This window comes from Macrobrachium rosenbergii, chromosome 58 (assembly GCF_040412425.1).
Source record: "Macrobrachium rosenbergii isolate ZJJX-2024 chromosome 58, ASM4041242v1, whole genome shotgun sequence".
Lineage (NCBI taxonomy): Eukaryota > Metazoa > Arthropoda > Malacostraca > Decapoda > Palaemonidae > Macrobrachium > Macrobrachium rosenbergii.
Genome location: NC_089798.1, coordinates 15,965,824 through 15,983,215, shown reverse-complemented (window position 1 = coordinate 15,983,215; position 17,392 = coordinate 15,965,824). Strand labels below are relative to the sequence as shown.

Here is a 17,392-nt window from a genome sequence, read left to right as displayed (position 1 = left end):
AGTTTCAAAGGGTCTGGGATGGAGCTGGAGCAGAGGGCCTCCTCCGCCAGTCAGGTTCCATCAGTCTCCATCCAAAGCCCTTCTGGACTTTGTAAAAGACCTTCTCCAAAAGAGGGCAATAAAGAGAGTGAGACACCTGAAATTTCAAGGCCGGCTGTTCAGTGTTCCGAAGAAAGACTCAATCCAGCAAAGAGTAATTCTAGACTTGTCTTGTCTCAATTTATACATTCAATGCGACAAGTTTCGCATGCTTACAGTCTCGCAGGTGCGGACCTTACTTCCCTGTGGGGCCGTCACCACCTCTATAGATCTTTCAGACGCTTATTATCACGTCCCAATTGCGAGAAACTTCTCTCCTTACCTAGGATTCAGACTAGGGAAACAAGCATACTCATTCAGAGTCATGCCATTCGGGCTCAACATAGCGCCCAGAATTTTCACCAAACTGGCAGAAACAGTAGTCCAACAACTACGGGCCCAAGGGATTATGTTAGCCGCATACCTGGACGATTGGATAATTTGGGCATCCAACGCCAAGGAATGTCGGAAAGCAACATCCATAGTGATCAGCTTCCTGGAATCCTTAGGTTTTCAAATAAACAGGAAGAAATCCTGCCTAGTTCCGGAGACTCAGTTTCAATGGTTAGGAATCCAATGGGATCTGGACACACACAAACTGTCACTTCCGCCAGCCAAAAGGAGGGAAATAGCCAAAGCTACCAGGCAGTTCCTCAAAAACAAAAAAAGCCTCTCGTCGTACCCAGGAAAGAGTCCTGGGTTCTCTTCAGTTCGCGTCAGTAACAGATTTGCTGCTGAAAGCCAAACTGAAGGATATAAACAGAGTATGGCGGAGACGAGCCAACAGCAGATACAGAGACAAGATGTCTCTAATTCTGCCGGTGTTGAGGAAGAGGCTTCGACCATGGTCAACAGTCAAGAGTTTGTCAAGGTCAGTGCCTCTCCAATTTCCCCCTCCATCATTAGTGATCCATACGGATGCTTCCCTGAGCGGGTGGGGAGGATATTCCCAACACAAGAAAGTTCAAGGAACATGGTCAACTATGTTCCGCCAGTTCCATATCAACATTCTAGAAGCAATGGCAGTATTTCTAACTCTAAAGAAACTACATCCAACCAGGCAGATTCATATCAGACTGGTACTGGACAGTGCAGTAGTTGTGCATTGCATAAACAGAGGGGGCTCCAAGTCGAGCCGGATCAATCAGGTAATGATCGCAATTTTCTCTCTGGCAAGGAAACATCGTTGGCACCTGTCAGCTACTCATCTGGCAGGTGTCCGGAATGTCATTGCAGATTCACTGTCCAGGACAACTCCGCTGGAGTCGGAATGGTCATTGGACAAAGCATCATTCGAGTGGATTTGTCTTCAGGTACCAGGTCTCCAGGTGGACCTATTTGCCACAGAGCAACCACAAGCTTCCGTGTTACGTTGCTCCCAATCTAGACCCTCTAGCTCACTCTACAGATGCAATGTCAATAGACGCAATGTCAATAGACTGGAACAGGTGGCAAAGGATCTATCTGTTTCCACCAATAAACCTATTGATGAAAGTTTTACACAAACTCAGATCATTCATAGGTCAAGTAGCACTTGCGGCACCCAACTGGCCGAAGAGCAATTGGTTTCCTCTTCTTCTAGAGTTGAAACTCCAGCGCATACAAATCCCCAGTCCAAGGTTGACACAAATAGTACAAACTCGGACTGTGTCAGCTTCCTCAAGAATTCTGAATGCCCTAGCTTTATGGACTTCATGAAGTTTGCAGCTCAGAAAGACGCTAACATTGATCCTATTAATACACTGTTCATAGAATCAGACAAGAGGAATCTACCCTCAGACAATATGACTCAGCAGTTAAAAAGTTAGCATTATTTCTGAGGGAATCTGAAGCTCAGGAAATGACCACGAACCTTGCAATCTCTTTCTTCAGATCATTATTTGAGAAAGGACTGGCCTCTAGTACTATTACTACAGCAAAATCTGCTTTAAGAAAAATATTTTTACATGGCTTCAATATTAACCTTACAGACTCATATTTTTCGTCAATTCCTAAAGCATGCGCTCGTCTTAGGCCAGCAACCCATCCCCACACAGTTTCCTGGTTCTTAAATGATGTACTTAAATTAGCATCAGACACTGATAATGAACTGTGTTCATACTCGAGTCTGTTAAGGAAAACGTTATTTTTAATTAGCCTAGCCTCAGGTGCCAGAATTTCTGAACTGTCTGCTCTCTCTAGAGAACCCGAACCATGTTGATTTCCTCCGTCAGGAGAAGTTCTGTTGTCTCCGGATCTCAAGTTTCTAGCTAAGAATGAAGATCCACAAAATAGATGGTCCTCTTGGAAGGTTATCCCCCTTCCACAGGATCTGTCCTTATGCCCAGTTAACACTTTAAAAGCTTATTTAAATAGAACTTCTAATATAATGTCTGGCCCTCTTTTTGTTAGGGAAAATGGAGGAACCATTTCTTTAAAGGCCATCAGGCAACAAATACTGTATTTCATAAAGCAAGCAAACCCGGATTCAGTACCTAGGGTACATGATATTCGAGCAGTGGCCACCTCCACTAATTATTTCCATAACATGAAATTTGATGACCTTAAAATGTATACGGGCTGGAAATCACCAACAGTGTTCAAACGCCACTATCTTAAATCTCTAGCGGCTCTTAAATACTCCACAGTGGCTGCAGGAAGTATTGTTCCTCCTGCCCTAGACTAGCTTATGTAACCTTAGTTTATCCTGTCCTTTATTCCTCTCTCGCCTGCCTGCCTCGTTTACTCACCATGCCTTCTACCTTTAGGTCAGGCCTGCTTCACAGCCTGACTCCTGACCATTTTGCATATTTTGTTGTACCCCTTTTTTGTTAGCCTTAAGTGTCTTGGTGTAATTAATTTTGTCTGTGTGCCCTATGCTGTTAATCATGTTTTATTATTAATGCTTTGGGTTATTAAAACACAGTAATTTTCTTATAGTTTTATTTAGCTCCATTAAGGTAATTCTTAGAGGGCTCCACCAAGCTTTTGTATGGCTGATTCTCTGTTATAATTTCACCGGGTGACACAGGTCAAGCCCAGAAAAGGGATTTTGACAAAGGAAAAATCTATTTCTTGGGGAAGACCTGTGTCACCCGGTGACCCATCCCTGTATTTCCTTTCCCCCCCTGAGTGGCATACCAAGCTTGGGGGGTGCTAACTTGGGATGTTTACAAAATGGCGGCTGAGGTGGTGGTTGGCTGGGAGAAGAGGGTGAGGTATGTAACGGCTCCTCACTTTTCAGGGTTTTGAGATTGGAGAGCTCTATAGGGCGGAGGCCTGTGGCAGTGGCACCACTCACCCTTTGTGTATACCGACACCATATAATGGCGTTCGATCTGGGGGTCGTAACCCTGGCATTGTGTTTAGCTTTTTCTCTGGTATATTTAATAATACTTATACCTAGAAATATGTGCTAAAAGGATATTTCGCCGGGTGACACAGGTCTTCCCCCAGAAATAGATTTTTCCTTTGTCAAAATCCCTTTTTTGGCCATAAATTTACTAAGTTACGTGAACAGCTGAATATTTCCCAAGTTATATGCAATAAATTACAGTACAATACAGCTTTTACGTGCACACTATAGTATTAATAAAATACAGGGTAAAAGAGAGAATACATGTACTATACCTTTATGGCACTATGATACAACAGACTATGTACATCATTGTATTTTTTACACTGCATAAAAGTTATTAAATTTATCAAATTAAATTCATAAGGTTACATTACTTAAACTTTGAAAACTCTGTCCACTTAATGCATATGTAAGGATATGCCAATATGTATCCACTTCCACTTAGTCTCTTGCATGATGACTCAGTGATATTGAACTGCAGTGATAAAAAGGATGACAAAACACAGACGCAGTGATACAGTCCTTATGCACAAAGACATTCAACAGACGGTTGTTTGTGAACTGTATGGCATTATTATCTTTGCTCCATTTGCCTTTTAATAGCTTTAAAAATGGATTTATGTGATGCAGTTACCACTGCTTTATCCTTTATTTTCAAGGCATGTATCATCAGTGGGTCAATATCTTAAATATCCCTCGATATTATTTTATGTAGACTTGTTTTCAGGCACTGCTGCGGCATAGCATCTTTTTGGGTCAGCTCCATCAAGTCACGTTCTTGTAACTGTGTTGTGGTGGTATCGATTAAATCTTGAACTTCCCCACACACCTTTGCTATAGTCACATTTTTTGCATTGTTTCTGTGATGGGTTCTTTGGTAAATCTGATGAAGTCATTGACACATTCAGCCCAAAGTTTTTTCCTGCATTAGCACAAGTATATTGTCTCAGGCTTGATAGCTTTCATGGCTCTTTTGATGATATTTATGGTATCAGCAATTGTAAAGTTTCCACTTCATTATGTTTACTTTAGTGAAATGCTGCCATCTGATCTGAAGGTTAGATTAGAGACACTTTGTTAGGGGTTAAATAGATGACTTTGACACTTTTGATATTCATATTGACTAGTATCGCTAAGACCTTAAAAAGCAGTCCAATACTGGTGAGGTATCTTCTGACTACCAGGACAAGTAGTGAGGAAACTACTATAGGAAAAGTGTTCTGGTAGTCCATGCCTTGTTATGCATCCAAAAGACTGTCATTTAAAATTCATAATTTTTAGCAGCTTTATAATTCAGGCATGCCCAGATCATAAACCTGATGGCATTAGCACAGAACATTAGCATCAGTCTCTTTTCATGCATTAAAACTTGGTGCTTGACTCTCCCTGGCTAATGGCCTCTCTGGCTTTTCTTCAAAAACAAGGGATTTTTATTGGCAGTGAATAGTATGAATAGTACCCAGGAACCCCTTAGTTATCTCATGGTTGGCAGAAGCTACTTTTTATGTAATCTCTACATTTCATAGTCCAAACCACCTCTTGAAATTATTGAACCTGGTTTCTGCTGGCTTTGATGTCTGCAAAGCTAGATCCTTCTCCTGCTTGCCTAACAGCTTCACATGACCTTTTTTGATAGTGTAGTCGCTTGTTTCGTCCTCAAGGAGTTACCCTCCATGGTCTACCAGAGCTCCATGGTTGGGTGACTAAACTAATGTTAAAGAATTGTCTTATAGCTGGTATCATGGCCAGGTATTGTGTTGTATTGATAAACACTAACACTTGATGGACACTTTCCCAAATCTTTACAGCAAGGCTGTATACCCAGGTTCTTCCATTGTCAAAACCTGCTTAGAAGAGGAAGTGATTAATGCACATACACAGTCTGCTGTAGTGTCAACAACAGACCTGTCGCAGGGACCCAGAACCATTACTCTTTTTGGTCACCACAGTGAAGTTTATTATTACCAGTGCTCTGAAAAAATTCGAAATTTTTCGCCAAAGTCATTAGTAAGGATCATGGAAACATCAAAAATAGTAAGATAATTCTTAATATTAAGTTCCAGTTAAAGTTTTAGTTTTACAAATTTTGGAATGAATAATTAATTTGTGTGTCAAAGCCAGAACCCAGTGTTTTCTTGCTATCAGTACTCGGCGCTTACTCTGCCAGTTTCGTAAAGCGCAAATTCTTTTAAAAAATTTGTCATTCTAATTGACTGTAACTAAAAGAAATGTTCCATAACTTATCTGTGATATAGAAAACTTTCAGTTTATATGATGTCTACAATAATCTAGGCAGTAAGTGAGAACAATTTAGACTAGATTAATAATGGATGTTGTCTGTAGCCTATAACCTAGGATTATGTACACTTAAGTGGCCTTGCTTATAACCTAGGATTACGTATTATTGCTGTCATCCTTAAGTGGCATCCTCCTAGCATCTCTCGGGTTAAGTGGCCTAGCTCAGACCAAGGACCCTAGGCTCAGATAATAACCATATCTGGGCAAAATAAATCAGTAGCCTAGCTATAATGCTACATATTAGTAAAATTTATTCCTTTTATATGAGCCTGTACACTTAGGCATGATCTAAATAATCCAAGACTAGGCAGTACTTTATATTAAGTGAACTTTTTACGAAACATCCCATTATTGGGCTAAAACATCAACCTAGACCATGTAACCTAGGACTAAATGAAATAGTAATCTGTGCTGGATGAGATGGTAGCCTAATTTTAAGGCTACATACTAAAGTAATTGTGTTTTATGTAACCCATGCCCTTAAGTGTGAATTAAATAATCCGGGTTAGGAATTAGCCTAAATTAGAATAAGTGATAGCCTAACTATAAGGTTACACATTAGAGAGTTACTGTTTTATGTAGTAGACCAGATAGCCTAGGATTGGATACAAACAAAAACCTGGGTTAGACAAAAATAGTAGCTTATCAGGTTACATATTAGCAACTTTCTGTTGTTATATAGCCTATACAATTAAGAGTGATCCATAATAATCTGGATTTAGGCTAAGAGAGAACAAATAAGCCTAGTACAACAACTGGTTAGCCTATCTGTAAGGCTACATACTAGTAGGGCCTTATGTAATCTACATCCTTAAAGGTGATATAAACCTAGAACAGGCAGTAGCCTAACTAGGTTAAGTAGGAAGCCCTTTCTAGGGGAATATCCTACTATTAACCTAAAACAGCAATATCAGATAAAAGGGTAGTCTCAGCCACATAAAACAGAAATCAGATTATAAGAGGGTTATTTTCTGTATATCTTATATCCTTAAGTTTTAATTAAGCCTAGAATAGGCAGTGGCCTAGAACAGGGTAAGTGAGAACCCTCTAAGAAATCCTCTATTCTTAGCTTAACGTAGATTATACTAGAACCATTAACCTAAACCTTATAGAACAGTAGCTTGGGTTAGTTAAACAAATTAGTTCATGGCAGTTAGTCTGAATGGCATGACAATTAGAATTAAAATTTCACATAGCCATTGCAAAAGGACTAACAGTGTATAAGTAATACAGCCCGAGAGGGTTTAAGTTAACATAGATATTTAAATGTATTACAACTACACACTTGTAATCAAGGTAACCTGTAATTTGGAAACTATATGAGGATCTACAGAAGTGTCCTTCATTAAAAACAATTAATACTAATTAGCAACTTGTTTTATATCACTACAGGGCTGCCATTATGCATAACCCTCAGCTCAAGTGTTCTGTAGCAAATTGCTCAGTTTGTTTTTTGCCAGTGGATATGACCAATACCACCTGCCATGAGCATAGTCCTTGTAAAAAAAACCAAAGAAAGCTTGCTTGGTTGCCAGATATGTAAAAAATTTGTAGTATGCTCCTGGCAGCAAGTTTTAAGGATGAAACCACTCGTTTCAAGCTCTCATGATGGATCCTAGGGTTCAGCAAGGGGGAGGAAGGGGAAGATTATATCTTTCCGGCAGAACTCCAACAGCAGATATTTAACTCTTTCTCAGAACAACATCTATGTTTGGGCCAAAACCCAGTAACATTAGTCCCCAGTACCTCCCAGGTTAACCCGTGGAGGAAAACGTTAAGTATACATTAGTTTAACCAGACCACTGAGCTGATTAACAGCTCTCCTAGGGCTGGCCCGAAGGATTAGATTTATTTTACGTGACCAAGAACCAATTGGTTACCTACCAACGGGACCTACAGCTTATTGTGGAATCTGAACCATGTATTAGCGAGAAATAAATTTCTATCACCAGAAATAAATTCCTCTAATTCTTTATTGGCCAGTCAGAGAATCGAATGCGGGGCCAGCAGAGTGCTAGCTGAGAACAGTACCCACCCGTCCAATGAGGAACTTAACCCCCCTCCCTGTGGAAGAAGTAGAGGAATCTTTACATGGGGTTGACATTCTTACTAAGGAACATGAACTGGACATTACTACTGAAATGGCCCTGCTGAACACAGAAGGGTCAGGGACAAATTTCAGCTAGCCATGGGAGAAACCTTCCAGAAGGAATTCTATTCCCCATGCAGCTATCGATGCTGAAAAGGATCTTTCCCCCAAAAGGGATACTAGGATCCACCTAACTCCAACTGAAATGACTACATTTTCAGAGGGGTATAGTAATTTACCCAGGACTTCTGTCCCTTGGTTAACAGGCAGTTACAGTTCAGTTGTTGAAGCTCAGATTGCGCAAGCTCCGCCAAAGGGGATACATTGTTTGCAGCTTTTGATCAATCCTTCAAGGAAATTATGAGTGACATCAAAGATGTCATTGCCACAGAACAGCAATATATAAGGGACATGATGCATGACTCTGAAAAGGAAATTAAGGAAGTTAAATCAGTCATGTACACCCCAAAGTGTAAAAGTTCTGCATCCTGTAACTGAAAAGTGAGAGTAGATACAAATTCTGCCCAAACAAGGCCTAATGTTAAAATTCTGACTGGAAACAACAAAATGGTCAGTTCTGAATACAAAACTTCAGATCAGAACATAATAGGGGCTCCGATACTCAACCCTGATGATACTGATAATCCTTGGCGAGACACCTCAGTGTGCATTTTCTCCCCCGATGGTAAGTATCTAATTACTGACAGAAAAACTATGATTGACGTTGTACATGTAGAATTTAGAGACAGGGCATTCCCTAATACAGAATGGTGCCTGGTACTACCTTCACCAGCCATGGAGAAACCACTAACAGAAACGGAGAAACCACTAGCAGAAACAGTTCTCATACCTGTGTCTATAGGATTAATAGCTGTAGAAGACACCCTTTACCAGGTCAGTGAAAAATGGATCTCTACTTACATTTTGAATAAGACCCAAGTTGTTCACCAAGTAGCCCCAGTCTTCTGCCCCTTCACTTTCAAAATTATTATGGTAATCATGTGAAGGCAGATTTTCAGAATTTTGTAGTGACTAAAAAACGAGAGACAGTGGCAGAATTAAAATCATTTGCCACCATCATCCCAGTTTTGGGAAATTCCACTAAGGAGTGAGTGACGCTACAACTCCCTTTTGAAAAGGAAAAAGCTCCCATTAGATGTAGCTATGCAGCAGTTGGGAACCCCTATAAGAAAAATCTCGGAGGGGATAGCCTTGGCAGAATTTCATGCTAGGATCCACCTCCTTAGTATTATAACCTCTACCACCTTGCTGGAAGTTGCCACCAAAAGGTTTCCAAAAGATTCCAGAACAATTTTGCTCTTGTAGCCAAAAGTTTTATGAAACCCTAAGGGAAGCACACTGTGACTTTCTAGAGTGGCGCATAAAAGCGCAAATGGAAACATTGGAGGGCTCCAACAAATCACTTCCCATTGTAATTTCATTACTAATTCTAACCCCCTCTGGAAGGACCTGTTTGAGGAGTCTGTTGTGGCTAAGTTTAACGCACAAGCCTGGAAATAGAATTGTGCAGAGTATGCTCTTCTTGGAAAAGGGGATTTCAGGAAACAAAATACACGAAACTTCCCTTTACCCAGCCCAACAAGCCTTGCTGTGATCAAAAATCCTATACAGTAAACCTTCAGTCATCCCAAAAAATTTTTCCTCAGACAGGTAGGTGGTCAGAAGGGACAACAATAACAGCAGCAAGGAAATCCTTTTCACAAGGTCTGAAGACCCTCTTATAGGGGAAAAGGAAAGCAGCACCTGGAATACCTATCAAGGGCAAAGGCAGAGGAAGAGGTGGATACCAATAGCAATTGTATGGTCAGGGGTCGACTTTGATGACACCACAGGCAAAGGAAGTCTTCCCCTTGGGAACACAGCATTGTTTTCAAGCAGGCTGGGGTGGAAACAGTCTCATCCCTCCCCCTCCTTTAAAGGGATTCTTCTGAGAACCAGACCCCTCTCTGTTAATGGGAGCCATAGAGAAACATGCATATATTCACCACCAAGCATGTCTCTTTAGTCTCCCAAAAAAGGTTTCCTCTGAGCAAAGAGTGATCCTTGACCAGTCAACATTAAAGGAGCACATTGTTTGCCAAAAGCTTTGGATAACTACCGTTGCCCAAGTACATTCAATCATTCCAAAAGGGACTTGGACAGTTTCTATAGATCTGAAAGATGCATACTGGCATGTCCCTATCGCCATTCCCTTCCACCCCTTCCTAAGGTTCTGGATAGGGAAAGATACGTACAGGTTGAAAGTCATGCCCTTTGGCCAAGCATTGCCCCAAGAATTTTTTTACAGAATTAGCGACGGTAGTTGTTTGAGAACTAAAACAAGAGGGAATACAACTAATAGCTTACCTAGATGACTGGTTGATCTGGGGTCCCACAAGAAAAGAGTGCTTGAGAAAACCTAAGAGCAGTGGTCAACAGACTACAGTCAAAAGGGTTTATAATAAACTGGAAAAAATCCCGCCTCACTCCAGCATACGCTTTCAGTGGTTGGGACTGTGTTGGGGTACTCTTCACGGCCTGTTGTCTCTCCCCATCAAAACTCGGAACAGAATAAGGAAAAACCTCAAAAGGTTCCTGGCACAGCCCAGAATTTCCAGAAGGCAGTTAGAACGCATGATGGGTCTGCTGCAGTTTGCATCAGTAATAGATCCAGCATTCAGACTGCAATTGAAAAACATGAACAAATTTTGGCTATCGCACGCAAGAAAAAGATGTGAGACTAACTTCACTAAAAGAATCAGAAAGTTGGGGAGATACTTCAGCCTTGGACCCAGAAGGAATCTCTGGGGAAACCGGTCACCCTGACTCCTCCATCTGTAAGTGTGACAATACACACAGATCCCTTGTTGACAGGTTTGGGAGGACACTGGGAGGATCATCAGGTGGCAGGGAGGTGGTCAGCTACTCTGAGGAAGTGTCATAATCAATTTCCTGGAACTGATGGCTGTTTTTTTGTCTCAAAAACTCAAACCTCCAGAAGAGACACATTCTGTTGGTATGATGGGCCTGCTGCAGTTCGCATCAGTAATAGATCCAGTACTCAGATTGCAACTAAAAATGTGAACAAATTCTGGTTATCGCATGCAAGAAAAAAGATGCGAGACTGACCTCATCAAAAGATTCATAAATTTGGGGAGATACTTCAGCCTTAGACCCAGAGGGAATCTCTGGCGAAACAGGTCGCCCTTAATCCTCCGTCTGCACATGACAGTACACACAGATGCCTTGTTGACAGGTTGGGAGGATTGTCATGTGGCAGGGAGGTGGTTAGCTACTCTGAGGCATTGTCATATTAATTTCTTGGAGCTGATGGCTGTCTCTTTGTCACTCAAAAAACTGAACCCACCAGAGGAGAGACACATTTTGTTGGTTCTAAACAACATGATTGCAATGTCCTGCATCAAGAGGTCAGGATCACATTCACCTCTTCTCAATATGATAATGATAGCCATCCTTTGGATGGCACAAGCAAGGAAGTGGTACTTGTCTGCAATTCACCTCACAGGGTCTCTCAGGGCAATAGCAGACTCTCTACCAAGGAAAACGACAGCCTCAGCAGAATGTATGTTGGACTACCACTCTTTTCAAACAATAGCCAACATGCTTCCACAACTGGAAGTAGATCTGTTCGCCACATACTAGAATCACAAACTCCCAGTATATGTATCTCTGAACTTGGACAGTCAAGCAACAGCAAGGGATGCCTTCCTACAAGACTGGAAAAAATGGAGGACAATATATCTTTTTCATATATTGTCCCAGATTTCGAAGGTTTTGATCAAACTTCTAACTTCAAAGGAACAGCTTACGTAATAGCTCCAGATTGGCCAAACAGGCATTGGTTCCTATTACTTCAACAATAGGCGAAGAAATCAATTCCACTACTGTCCACTGTTCTGTCCCAAACAGTAGAAGGGAAAGTCGTTTTTGCATCCTCCTTTCTGAGCCAAGACCTTCACATATGGATTTTTTAAATTACCATGAAAATTACTCGCCCAACATTGCTAGGTACCTAGTGCAAAAATGACTGACATCATCCACCCGGCAATACCAGTCCGTATGGAAAATATGGTTAGATTATATCCAAACTGAGAGCTCAGTTGAGATTTCTATGGAAACACTTAAATTTTCTTATATACCTTTTTGAAGACAAAGGCCTTGCTGTTGCAACAGTCATGGCATACAAGGCAGCATTAACAGAACCCTTGCTTTATGGATTCAAGATTAACTCTAGTATAGTAGTAGTCACTTCCCTTCTGCAGTCTTTTGCTCTACAAAGACCCTCTCCCAAAAGGCTTCCAATTACTTGGTCCCTGATCAAGGTGCTTAGACTTCCATCAACCCCTCAGTTCAGTGGACCCAATACAACCACAACTCACATGCTACAAAAGGCAATCTTGATTGCATTAGCATCAGGAGCTTGTATTAGGAACTAGGCTCCCTCAGATGGGGACAATACATGATGCAAACAGCTGATCATCAGTCATTATTGTCCCCTGGCCCATCATTCCTGGCCAAGAATGAGGATCCTTTTAGAAGCAAATCTCTTATTCTGATAAGAAAACTCAATTTAGCAGACAAGACATTATGCCTGGTTTAAGCACTTAAGGTTTACTTAGAAGTCACGCAAACATCCCAGAGGGGGGTCCGATTCTCCTACACCCTAGCACAAACTAACCACTCTCCCTACAAGGGCTGAGAATGATTGTAGTGTCTCATTAAAAAGGCAAATCCACACTCCTTTCCTAGGTCACATGATATTAGGAAAATAAGTACTGTACGTCATTGGCCTTCTTCAGAAATATCTCATTCAAAGAAGTCTGAATGTATAGGGTGGTCATCAGAGACAGTATTTTTAAAAAACATTATTGCCACGAGCTCAAAGAAATTCGACTGCACTGTGTATCAGCAGGTGGCATGGTTAGTCTTAACCCCTAGGTGCTACAGCAGAAAACCAGGGGTCTTATTGACATTGAGTATGCTAACTATTGCTGGGAGAAGGGCAATAGTACTGCAACCAGACCCAGTATGCTTAGGTCAGCCACTGTAGAACTACATCCTAAAACATGATAAGTTTGTATATACAGTAGTGTCTTTTCCTTTAGTACCAAAACCTGAAGAGTATTTGGAATAAAGGTTGGGGCTTGAAATTTTTTGCTTGACTTCGGACCAGTAACGTTTTTCCTCTGGGTGTTGGGATTAAAAATTGAGAGCTTAAGCTTTTTTTTGATATGTCAGTTTCTTTGTAAAGCTCCTTGAAGACGAAACAAGCAACTATGCTATCAAAAAACAGGTTTTGACATAGGAAAAACCTATTTTTGGTAGTCGCTGTTAAGTCTTCGAAACCCTCCCACTTCCCTGATGAAAAGGCATGAGATTTGGGCAAGGGATCATCCTGCATTGACCAACAGAAAGTAACGCTTCTTGGTCCCTGCGACGGGTCTGTTATTGACACTACGGCAGACTGCTCATGCGCATTAATCACTTCCTCTTCTAAGAAGGTTTGGTCGATGGAAGAACCTGGGTATACAGCCTTGCTGTAAAGATTTGGGAAAGTGCCTCCTTATCTTTGAGTCCATTATATACTCCATCAAGTGTTACACTGTTTATCACTACGACACAATACCCAGCTACAAGATCAGCTATAAGAAAATTCTTTGACAATAGTTTGGTCACCCATGGAGCTCTGGTAGACCATGGAGGGTAACTCCTTGAGGACTCAACAGTGACTACCAAAAATAGATTTTTTCTATGTCAAAACCTGATTTCTTGAATCATATTCAAATCTGTTTGGAAGTCTGCTATAGCGATCCTGCACCCACTGAAAAGTAGCTGTCTACACATGATGCAGTGTTTCTGCACCTGCTGGTGTAGCTGCTGCAACAGCTGCATAGATTGACTTTCTAACTGTTTCTGTGTGTGCTGCAAAGTTATGGTGGGCAACCTCAGCACATGCCATACAGTATGTAGAAAATCTAGCAGTTTAATCTTTTCTTGCAAGTTCTTCAATTTCTTTTGATTTTTGGTAACACTCTTAGCACTTTCAGAGCTTTATGCCCTTGGATTCATGATTGAATTCAAGAGTTTACAGCTGTGAACTAATTAAACTACTGACCACCAAGGGAGACAAACACAGGAACGAGACTATGAGCTGAGATAAAGCTGCTGGCTTTCCCCAACAAAATGTGCAGATCTGCAGTTCTTTTGTAAACTGTAACTTTTGAGAAAGGTCAAAATTTTGGTATAAATTAGAGTAAAGATTTATGTTAGTAAATATTATGTATTAATTATTTACAGTGTGATTTTGAGTTTCCTCCACATTTCCAACCCTTTGTGCATATTTACCTTTGCTTACATTTTTTCAGCTGCAGCCAGTGTTGTCTCCAGTTATGTGAGTGTGTAAGAGTGTTTGACCTTGATGTGATTGATATGTGTATACAGTACTATGCAGTGCTGTGTTTTAATGGTGAAATGGACATATTTTATGTATTTATGCCCTTTGAAACTTTTTTAGTTTTCTTGACATTTCTAACCTATGCTTGGCATTGGCAGGTTTACACAAATGACTGTAAAGCTTCAAATTAATCACTGATGAAAGTTCCAAGAATGATTAAATCCGTTAGCCCAAACTCAATGAATTCTTGTGGTTGACTTAGTGTTTATGGAACATGACTTAGTGTTTATGGAACAATGAAATTATTGTAAATTATGTATATACTCAAGTTGAATCTTTTTGCCAAACAATCTTCTCATTCTCTACCATAAAACTGCAATAGTTTTATGGTATCTTAATTTTATGTGAATGTTAATCTTGATATGTTGATCAGTAACAAAATTATTCTGTTCTTTAAGAACTGACTTGCTTGCACTTGAGTGAAGACTAGACCGGTGGAAGGATTGTCATTCTTAGCCACTCTGTAAGGAAATAACAGAAAAAGGAATGATCTTAAAACTTATTATATGGCACTTTGTTAATTATTTATAAGGCTAAATAGTAACAGTAAACCTCTCCATATTTTGTTGCAGATACCTAACAGGGCATCAGCTTGCTGGGGAAAGTAGTGTTGAGGGATATATTAGTGCACTGAAACGAGGATGTAGACTTTTGGAATGTAAGTAACTCAGTCAGTAAATGGAATTAGTAGGAATTAATCACATATAAGTAGTCCTAAGAGTAATGGGTTGAGATCCCACTTGGGACAGGTGCATATGCAGATGTTGTGGTTTCAAGTTTCTCATGAGATAGAATGTAACATAGTGACAGAGTAACCTAGCACTGGGACTACAGTATTGTTAATGTGTTAAAGTGAGTAATTACATATCCAAACTTTAATCCTACTTTAAGTCCATTAAAGATCTATGTTGAGTGAGAAATTTGTCATATTAATTTATTTAGTAGCAAAGTAATTAATGCTTTGGTGTCCACTTCACTAGTTTTTAGGTAAACTTAGAAAATGATTACAGGACTCACCATTATCTCAAAGATGGATGATTTGTTACATTTAGTTGTTTTTTAACATTAGTTGATTTTGTGAACAAAGATCCCTGTGTGGCCACACTATCTTCAAGCTATTTCTATTAGGTGACAAACCTATTATTTACATGTGTCTAATTGTGATCTTCACAAATCTTATCAATAAGAAGATTATTTCCTAAACATGCAGCTTTATATTTCCTCATTTCACACTAATTTCTCAGTTTTGCAGCATCAAATTATCTATTTGCATTTGATATCCATCAGTTAGATTGAGCCCATCATGGTTGCAGTGCCCCCAGACATTCCCACTCTGAATGCCTTTCTGCATTTGTGCACTTGTGAACCATTGATTGATAGAAACTGCTCATCTTATTCTGCCACATGTCTCATGACTGTAAACAGCATTGAGAATGTCCCCAGCTTTATTTTTCAGTGGTTGAGATTTGTGTATTTCATATTAATCCATTTTTCCTATTCTGTTTCAGTTCCTTGTTTATCTTGTAATTGATTCTTTTATCCGTTTTTCCCTTAAAAGTATGGCATAAGTAGTTTCTACAGTTTTTTTTTATTCTTATCTTGCAAGAGTAATATAATTTTTTCAGTGTTTATTGATTTTCACTTTGTGCTGTGCTTAATCCACTAATTTTACATAGTTTCATTATAGATATAAAATTCAAAGAATTTTATAGTTCCGTCCTCTGCAACCATGCCATTGTTGGTACAGTGGTGGAGTATAAATAGATTCTAAGCAGAAAGGTTCTCTATCCTGCCTACAGTGACTGCCTGGAGGATTATGGTTCACCCTCTCTCAGCAGATGTGGCAACTGTGGCACAGGTCAGCCACTACTTGCCAGGTCTGTGAAAGGAAACATCCACCAAAGATTCCCATGTCTTTTCTTTAGAGAAAGTGAATGAGTTTGGCTACCAAAAATAGGGTTTCCCTCAGTCAAAACCAGTTTTTTTGATAGTGTAACTGCTGCCGATTGTAAGGAGCATCTAAAAGAAATTGACAGGTGCCAAAATGACTGAGCTCCTCGGTAAGGAATCTCAGCAACCCAGACTGAAAATGGTCTGCAGTAAAGTCATGTAAATGATTAAGAACCTGTATATGTATTACATGTATGTACTCAGGTGACTTTCTTAATTATGTCAGGATGGAATGCAGTATTACTGCACTGTCCTGGCAAGACCTTAGAAGTACCCCTGCATTAACCCTTAAATGCCTACTGGACGTATCATACATCGACTAAAATTGTCTGTTGGGTGCCAAGTGGACGTACCGTACGTCGACTACAAAAAATTTCAACCTTCGGTCAACTTTGACTCGACCGAAATGGTCGAAAAACGCAATTATAAGCTAAAACTCTTACATTCTAGTAATATTCAATCATTTACCTTCATTTTGCAACAAATTGGAAGTCTCGAGCACAATATTTCGATTTATGGTGAATTTTTGAAAAAAACTTTTTCCTTACGTCCGCTCGGTAACTTGGCCGAAAATTTCAGAAATTCTTTCGTCATTTTGTCGTAATTTTTGCACTGTTTTATATTAGCCGTTACGTAAAGTTTTATATATGAAAATGTGCGCAATTTCATGTAAAATACAACAAAATACAACCCATTGTTGTAGCTTTTATCAGTTTTGAAATATTTTCATATAAATCTCGATAACTGCCAAAATTTCAACCTTCGGTCAACTTTGACTAAATTTAAAATGGTAAAAAACGCAATTGTAAGCTAAAACTCTTACATTCTAGTATTATTCAATCATTTACCTTCATTTTGCAACAAATTGGAAGTCTCTAGCACAATATTTCGATTTATGATGAACTTTTGAAAAAAAACTTTTTCCTTACGTCCGCGCCAGAAATTCTTTCGTCATGTTGTCATAATGTTTGCACCGTTTTATATTAGTCGTTACATAAAGTTTTATATATGGAAATGTGCGCAATTTCATGTAGAATACAACAGAAAATAACTCATGGTTGTAGCTTTTATCAGTTTTGAAATATTTTCATATAAATCACGATAACTGCCAAAATTTTAACCTTCAGTCAACTGTAACTCGACCAAAATGGTAAAAAAACGCAAT

The 17,392-nt window shown here is 39.8% G+C and overlaps 1 protein-coding gene across 47 annotated transcripts in view; it reads left to right on the top strand.

Annotated features, from left to right (window-relative positions):
- The window catches only part of LOC136837145 (1-phosphatidylinositol 4,5-bisphosphate phosphodiesterase delta-4-like), a 377,469-nt gene that overhangs the window by 221,183 nt on the left and 138,894 nt on the right, over positions 1-17,392 (top strand). For all 47 annotated transcript variants that reach the window (XM_067101787.1, XM_067101785.1, XM_067101771.1 and 44 more), the window contains one exon: positions 14,850-14,935. In XM_067101787.1, coding sequence (XP_066957888.1) covers positions 14,850-14,935 — 86 coding nt within the window. The remainder of the gene's footprint in view (positions 1-14,849; positions 14,936-17,392) is intronic.